Genomic DNA, 8,573 nt, shown 5'->3' with positions numbered 1-8,573 from the left:
TCCGTGAGGGGGCGGGGCCGTAGCACGGACCCTCGGTTACCTCCGACAGTACTCGGCTACACCCGCGAGGAGGCGGGCCCTCGGTTGCCTCCGACAGTACTCGGTTACACCCGCGAGGAGGCGGGCCCTCGGTTGCCTCCGACAGTACTCGGCTACACCCGCGAGGAGGCGGGCCCTCGGTTGCCTCCGGCAGTACTCGGTTACACCCGCGAGGAGGCGTGTCCTCGGTTGCCTCCGGCAGTACTCGGCTATTTCCGCCCCTCCTCGGCTCGGCGGCTGATGATGGCGAGTGGAGCGGCCGCTGGACGCTGTCCTGTTGAGGCGGAGCCGCTGTCGGAGGAGGCGGGAGCGGGAGAAGAGGTCGAGCGGCATTCGGAGCGAGGGAAGACACCGAGTCGGAGCGAGATGAAGATGGGGATGAACCTAGGGGTGCCAGGGACCGACAAGCAGCCGCAGGAGCAAGAGGAGGAGGAGAAGGAGAAGGAGCAGCGGCCGCGGCGTCGGGGCCGGAGCTCGGTACCAGGTAAGGGGCCCATTACCCCCCACCCACCCACCCCCCGGGAGGTATCCTGACCCCCCCCCCCCCATTCCCCTTCCCACCCATCCCCCTCCCATCCCCGTTGCTCCCCCTCCATCTCCGTTCCTCCCCTCCATCCCCCTCCCCCCTCCATCCCCCTCCCCCCTCATCCCACTTCCCCCCCCCCCCCATCCCCCTCCACCTTCCCCCCCCCCCCCCCATCCACCTTCCCCCCCCCCCCCCCCCCCCCCCCCCCCCCCCCCATCCCCGTTTCCCATCCCCGGTCCCCCCCCCCCCCCATCCCCGGTCCCCCCCCCCCCCCATCCCCGGTCCCCCCCCCCCCCCCCCACCCCCGGTCCCCCCCCCCCATCCCTGGTTCCCCCCCCCATCCCTGGTTCCCCCCCATCCCCATTCCCCCATCCCTGAAACCCATCCCCCACCCCATTATCATCCCTGACCCCCATACCTATCCCCATCCCCATCCCCATCCCACCTCGTACATTTTGCAGCACCAGAGACACTTTGCAAAGACTAGAAACCCACCCATAGTCTGTGCCTTTGCATTGACATCAACATTCATGTCTTTATCCTGCCCTGTGAAATGGCTGAATTTGTTTTAAAAAATTGAGACTGAATCTATCTCTAAAAATCTACATTTTCTTTAAATCAGTAATTTGAAGAGTTTCTGAGAGCAATGATCCCGCTTCCACTTTGTGAAAGGTCAAACTTGTTTTTATTCAGGTTTGAACTAAGAGTGTAGAACATCTAAATAAATCTTGGCAGATTTTTATCTTGATTGTTGTGTAGCCTCTTGAAATCCAACAAGGAAGTGTTCGTCTTTATGAAAGTTTTCAGGTTAGATGACATCTTTTATTTATGCTGACAGTGCTGGCTTTCTGCAGGTTTTATGGTGAATTAGTAGAAGGTGTGGTTAGAATTTGGAAGGCGCTACCTGACAGAGTGGTGGAGATAGGTTCGACAGATGCTTTCAAAAGATTATTGTTCAAAGAAACAATATTTACAGAGCTGTGCTGAAAATACTGTGTGACAAGGCACTAACAGTTGCCATTCTGATGGCAAAGTCTGAGGATTGACTGAGGAGTTTGTTCACCAGAGGCGAATGTGCAGTTGCTCTGTGTACAGTATATCTCGAGCAATCTGTATTTGCCCACCATCATAATTCCAGGCGAATGACTGACATTCAACATAGAATCTAAACATCACCGGAAATGAGAGAGCTTCAGTTATGTGGGCAAAACAAAACTGGAGACATTGGTGTTGTCCTTGGTGTGGTGAAAATTAAATGATAGAAGTGTTCTCGAGAGAGAGATTCCTTCTCAAAGTGGACATGGAAAGGTTGTTTGCTGTCTTGGGTCAGTCCGGAACTACAGGGCACTGTTTTAAAATTAGGGGTCACCTTTTTAGGGCAGAGAAGAGAAATGTTGTTTTCTCTGATCTGAGGCTGGTGTGACTTTGGAAATCTGTGCCTCAGAAGGCAGTGGAAGTGGGGTCATTAATCGTCTCTAGGGTGGAGGTAGATTATTGTTAGCCGGGAGACTGAGTATTAGTGGGGTAGATGGGAATTTGGAATTTGAAACACAAACAGACCAGCCATGATTTCATTGAATAACAGAGCAGGCTTGAGGGACTGAATGGTCTACTTCTGCTTCGAATTTGTAAAACCCCTTTGTAATTGTAGAAGTAAGGGGAAACTGTTTCAGAGACAGAAGGTTTGGGAGCACAAGGTCAGTGATTTAATGCAACTGGTAAAAGAGCTGAGCAGGAGATGTGAGAATAATGTTTTACTCGATAAGGTTGTGATCTTGGATTAGTATCTGAGAGAGTGATGGAAGCACATTTAATAATAATATTGAGAAAGGAAATGGATAAGTAAAAAAATCCCCAAAAGAATGCAGATGCTGTAAATCAGAAACAAAAACAGAAATAGCTGGAAAAGCTCAGCTGGTCTGGCAGCATCTGCAGAGAGAAATCAGAGTTAATGTTTCAGGTCTGCTGCCCCTTCCTCAGTCCTGAGCAATTTTTGTTTTTGTTGGAAATGGTAAAGTATTTTGCGAGGGGGAGGCGGGGGCAATAATCCGGAAACTCGGACTAATTCTATGCTGCCATTGGTCTGAATCCAATTGTGGCAGCTAGTGGAATTTGAATTTAATGAATAAATCTGCAACATGAAGTTGGTCTCGGTAATCATTGTAAAACACCATCTGCTTCACTAACATTCTAGTTAAAATGAAATCTGCCATCCTTAAGTAAAAAATGAGGTCTGCAGATGCTGGAGATCACAGCTGAAAATGTGTTGCTGGTCAAAGCACAGCAGGCCAGGCAGCATCTCAGGAATAGAGAATTCGACGATTCCTGATGAAGGGCTTATGCTCGAAATGTCGAATTCTCTATTCCTGAGATGCTGCCTGGCCTGCTGTGCTTTGACCAGCAACACATTTTCATCTGCCATCCTTACCCAACCTGACTTATATGGTTGACTCTGAAATGGCTGAACTGGTTCGGGGCAAGTAGGATGGGCAACAAATATTGACGCTGCCAGCTATGCTGGAAGAAAGCAAAATGAAGGAAAATCAATTTCAAGGATGTATGGAAGATTCGAGGTTAATTGGTTACTACTGGTGGGAGGCAAAATGGCGTGTCGTGCTTGTATTGATATGCTATGATATATGAAAATTAGTATTACAGTTTTACCTAGATGTTGATTATGTTTTTCTTTGCAAGATAGGGACAACCCTAGATATTTAACATTGTCAGTTAAGCAGATTTTACTGATCTTCCTTAATGGCTTTTGATGGAATTGACTGAGATTTATTATGTGGGAATGATTTGTATTGCGTTTGTTTTTGTATCTTTTGACCGCTATAAGGTGAGATTTTGTCTGTAGCAATTATGCTTTGAAAAGTACAATCCTGGTTTGCAATGGTGCAGTGGTATTATCGTGAGATTAATAATCTAGAGACCCAGGAAATGTACCCTAGGTTTGAATCCTGGTGTGGCAAATGGTAGAATTTTGAATTTGATACAAGTCTGGAATTAAGAATCTTACGATGAACCTGAAACTGTTGTCAATTGTCAGTTTTTTAAAAAAAACATCTGATTCACTAATGCCCTTTTGAGAAAGAAGCTGTTTTCTTTACCTGGGTCTGAGACAAAACAGTAACTGCAGGTGCTGGAATCGAAGGTAGACAAGCAGGAGGCTGGAAGAGCTCAGCAAACCACGCAGCATCAGGAGGTGGAGATGTTCTTCCAGCCTCAAGCTTGTCATCCTTACCTGGTCTAGTCTACATGTGACTCCAGACCCACAATAATGCAGTTAAGTCTGAACTGACCTCTGTGCAATTAGGAATGGGCAATAAATATTGGTCTAGCCAGCAACACCCAAATCCCGTGAATGAATAAATTTAAAAAAAACTCCTGGAAACCCCCAGCCTTTCCACCTGGAGAACTATTTGCATGTGTCAGAAAAAGACAAAAACGTGCATTTGTGTAGTGCCTTCAGTGTTGATTAAAAATAAGTTGAGGGTTGTTTCACAGGAATGCAGTTACACCAACTACTCAAAAAAGCACTAGGTTATAACCACCTAAATCTTGGTCAAAGAGGTCCAATTCAAGGAGAGTCTTTGTAAGTGGAAAGAGACAAGAATAAGAATAGCAGGGTAGAGTCAGTCATGGAGTCATATAGCATGGAAACAGACCCTTCAGTCCAACCAGTTCATGCTAAACTAGTTCCATCTGCATGCTCCTGGCCCATTTCCCTCCAAACCTTTCCAATTCATGTACTTATTCAGATATCTTTTAAATGTTGTATTTGTATCTACATCCTCAGGAAGTTCATTCCCTATGTGAACCACTCTGCCCCATATCTTTAAATCTCTCCTGTCACCTCAAACATGTATGCCGTAGTCTTCAAATCCCCCATCCTGGGGAAAAGACAGTTACCATTAACTATGTCTATACCCTTGCTTGGGATTTTGCTCCCCACGCTGCAGGGAATGTGGTATAGGCACTGTTGCTGTGCAGAATGTTTGCATTTCCTTTAGAAATGGTGTGTGAAATGATTACAAGGCTGTATCCTCATTGGAGTTTTACGCATGGGCTGTACACTTTGAAGATTGCTGCTGATGTCCCACTGATTTAACTGACTTTCAAAAACTCCTGACTGTGAATAACTCAGAGTATAATCATTCTCCTTTTACCTGGAACTGCTGCCTTGTTGTTGGGAAATGCGTCAATGTGTTTGATGTCTTGGTGTTGAATCATACAGTGCAGAAGAGACCCGACAGCCCTTCAAGTCTGCATTGACCTTTCTACAGTAATCCCACTTTGCAGCACTTAACCCACAGCTCATCCACGTACATTTTAAAGTTTGAGGTTTCCTGCTTCTACTGCCCTCCCAGATTCTGATCAACTCTGGGTGAAAAAAACGTTTCCTCCAGTCCCCTCTGAGCCGTCTGTCCTTCACATTAAAATTAACCAAGGGGAAAAGCTGTCCCTATCCATGCCATCTTATATACCTGCTAAAGTGCACCAACCCTGGTGAATCTCCTCTGCACCCCCTCCAGTGCAATCACATCGTTCGAAACTTAACTAAACGTTTGTACAGCTCTGACATAAAATTCCCTACCCTTAAAATCTATGCCATAACTGATAAAGGTAAGTGCCCCAAATGCCACCTTAACCATATTAACCTCTCCTGCCTTCAGGGATCTGTGGGCTAGCACTCCGAGAGTCTTCTGTTCCAATGGGCTTCCTCGAGTCCTGATATTCATTGGGTGTTCTCTTGTCTTGTTACTGATTTTTAAAGTACATCATCACTCACGTTTTGGAATTAAGTTCCATCTGCCATTGATATACCCATCTGATTGATATACCCTACTGCCTCACAGCACCTCGGGCAAATATCTGTGTGGAGTTTGCAAACTTTTCCCTTGTCTGCATGGGTTTCCTCTGGGTGCTTCAGTTTCCTCCCACAGTCCAAAGATGTGCAGGTTAGGTGGATTGGCCCATAGTGTCCAGGGATGTGTAATTTAGGTGCATTAGCCATGGGAAATGCAGGCTTTCAGGGATAAGATAGAGGAGTGAGTCTGGGTGGGATGCTCCTCTGAGAGTTGGTGTAAACTTGTTGGGCCAAATGGCTTGTTTCCACACTGTAGGGATTCTGTGATTCTATGATGATTCAATCTGTATCCTCCTGTAACCAAAGACCTTCCTCCTCTCTGTCAAACATCCAGGTAATTGTAATGTCCTATACAAACTTATCATTCCTCTGACATTCTCCCATATACATATATATGTATAGTATGCATACACATCACAGGAATCAGTGCTGGAGTCTTTATTGTTTGTGATTTTGTATAAATTATATATATATGGATGGCTGTGAAATATTAAAAGGTATTAATGTAGAGAGAGAAAAGGTACTATTCAGTTTAGCAGCTTTAAAAGTGGATAAACCTACATGCCCATATGAGATGTATTTCAAGCTGATGAATGAGATGAGAGGAATAACAGAAGCCCTAACAGTAATTTTCAAATCTCTTTGGCCACAGATCAGGTGCCAGAGGATTGGAGGACTGCTAATATTGTCCACTATTAAAAGAGGGCAGGAGGGATAAACCTAAGAAATTATAGGCCAGTCAGAGTAACCTGAGTGGTGGGGACGTTATTAGAATTCTGAGGGACAGAATAGATCTGCACTTGGAGAGGCATGGATTAATCAGGAATAATCAGCATGGATTTTGTAAGGGAAGGTCATGTCTGTCAAGTTAGATTAAACATTTTGTATCTACGCAGTGTGTTGATGAACATAGTATGTTTAATGTGGTATGAATGAACTTCAACAAAATTTTTAGAGGGTTCTTTGTGGCAGACTGATCAAGAAAGTAAAAGCATTGAGAGCATAAGCTATGGGAGCAAAACTAGACCATTCTATCTAAGTCTACTCTACCATTCAATGAAATCATGGCAGATCTCATTTCTCAACTCCATTTACCTGCCTTTTCACTATAGCCCATGATTCTCTTGCTAATCTAAAATGTCTATCTCAGCCTTGAATATACTTAAAGACCAAGCCTTGACAGCCCCCTGCACCCTCTAGTTTTGTTCTAGGAGGAGGTATATTATTTCCCATCCCCATATGGCCTAAGGGCATTGTTATGATCCCAGCTGACGTTATTACGTGAATGGGATCTGATTTGATCGTATTCTAGTTTGCTTTGGGATTAATAAAGTGGTCTCTCATTGAAACATAGGCATACAATGCTGCAAGTTTTGCTTTAATTACAAAACAGAAGTTTATTGACAACAGAAATGAGGATAAAATAGAACAAATGGCCCATGGGATGCAAAGCAATATAGCACATTGGATTCAAAATTGGTTGAGAGACAGGATACAGAAGCTTTCAAGGCAAATTGGGAAAACCAGGGAGTTACAGACCAGTTAGACTAACATCTGTGATATGGAAGTTATTGGAGTCAACATTCAAATGTAACAAAATATGGACAATATCCAGGCTTGGGCTGACAAGTGGCAAGTAACATTTGCACCACACAAATGCCAGGTTACGACCATTACCAATAAGAGACAATCTAATCACTGCCAGAGGCTAGGAATATTGCAACAACAGCTCCTGACCATGCCACTTCCACCACCCCACCCCACCCCCAAAAAAAACCTGTCTGCCATCTACAAGGCACAGGTCAAGAGTGTGATGAAATATTCCCCACTTGCCCAGATGGGAGCAGCTCCAATAACACTCAAGAAGCTCGACACCATCCAGGACAAAGCAACCGCTTGATTTGCTCAATGTCTACAAGCATCTACTTCCTCCACAACCGACACTCAGTAGCAGTGTACTATCTACAAGATCCCTTGTAGAAATTCACCAAAGATCCTCAGACAGCACCTTCCGAACCCATGACCACTCCTATAAGGAAAGTCAGAGGCTGCAGATATATGGGAAGACCACCACCTGCAAATTCCCCTCCAAGCCACTCACCATCCTGAATTGGAAATAAATATCACTGTTCCTTCAGTGTCTCTGGGTCAAAATTCTGGAATTCCCTCCCTATTGGCATTGTGAGTCACCCCACTGCAGGTGGACTGCAGCGGTTCAAGAAGGCAGTCACCCCCATCTTCACAAGGGGCAACTAGGGACGGGCTTTAAATGCTGGCTCAGCCAGCAACACCTGCATCCCTAAAATGAATTTTTAAGGTTGGGGTAACTGAACCTCTTGAAAATCTTTAGTTAAACAAGGAGAGCCGATAGGTCAAAATACGTCGTTGGATTTGTTGAAGAGGTGACTATGGTAGTGGACAGGGCTGGATATTGTTTATATGAACTTCCAGAAGGTATTTGATAAAGTCCAATTTAAGAGATTGTTAACTAAAATTTGCTCATGGAATTGTGGGCAAGTTACTAACATTGGCTGAGTGGCAGGTGACAAAGTAGGGCTAATGGGCAGGTACTCATTGGTAGGATGTGACCAGTGTTGTTCCACAAGCATGTGTCTTAGATCCTTAATTGGTCACATTATTTCTTAACAACTTGAATAATGGCAGAAAGGCTCAAGTCACCAAATTTGCTGATGGCACAAAGTGAGGTAGCATTGTAGACAGAACTTCTGAGGAAGGGTCACTGTCCCTGAAATGTTAATTCTGATTTCTCTGCACTGATACTGCCAGACCTGTTGAGCTTTTCAGCAATTTCTGTTTTTGTTTCTGATTCACAGCATCCACAATTCTTTTGGTGTTTACTTAGGAAGGATAGATTGACTTTGAAGGTAGGTTTGCAAGAATGATAACTGTAAGTTATTGGGAGAGGTTACTCACATTAGGCTGGTTTTGTCCAAAATTTAGCAGGTAAAGGGGTGATCTGATCAAAGTCTTCAACCTATTGACAGGAAAAGACAGAATAGATAGAGGGAAACTACTTCCACTGGTTGGGGATCCTAGACCAAGGGGGCATCGTTTGACAATTAGGATTTGACCATTCAGAAGAGATATTCGGAACCATGTCTATCAGCAAGGGGTGGC

At 44.9% G+C, this 8,573-nt stretch overlaps 1 protein-coding gene across 1 annotated transcript in view; it reads left to right on the top strand.

The window, feature by feature from the left end:
* Window positions 1–8,573, top strand: part of tmed8 (transmembrane p24 trafficking protein 8) — a 29,779-nt gene that overhangs the window by 47 nt on the left and 21,159 nt on the right. Inside the window, exon 2 of the mRNA XM_060829015.1 lies at window positions 9–523. Coding sequence (XP_060684998.1) covers window positions 9–523 — 515 coding nt within the window. The remainder of the gene's footprint in view (window positions 1–8; window positions 524–8,573) is intronic.

Source organism: Hemiscyllium ocellatum, chromosome 8, assembly GCF_020745735.1.
Source record: "Hemiscyllium ocellatum isolate sHemOce1 chromosome 8, sHemOce1.pat.X.cur, whole genome shotgun sequence".
Lineage (NCBI taxonomy): Eukaryota > Metazoa > Chordata > Chondrichthyes > Orectolobiformes > Hemiscylliidae > Hemiscyllium > Hemiscyllium ocellatum.
The sequence above is the reverse complement of the archived record's forward strand: the minus strand, read 5'-3'. Positions and strand labels throughout refer to the sequence as shown.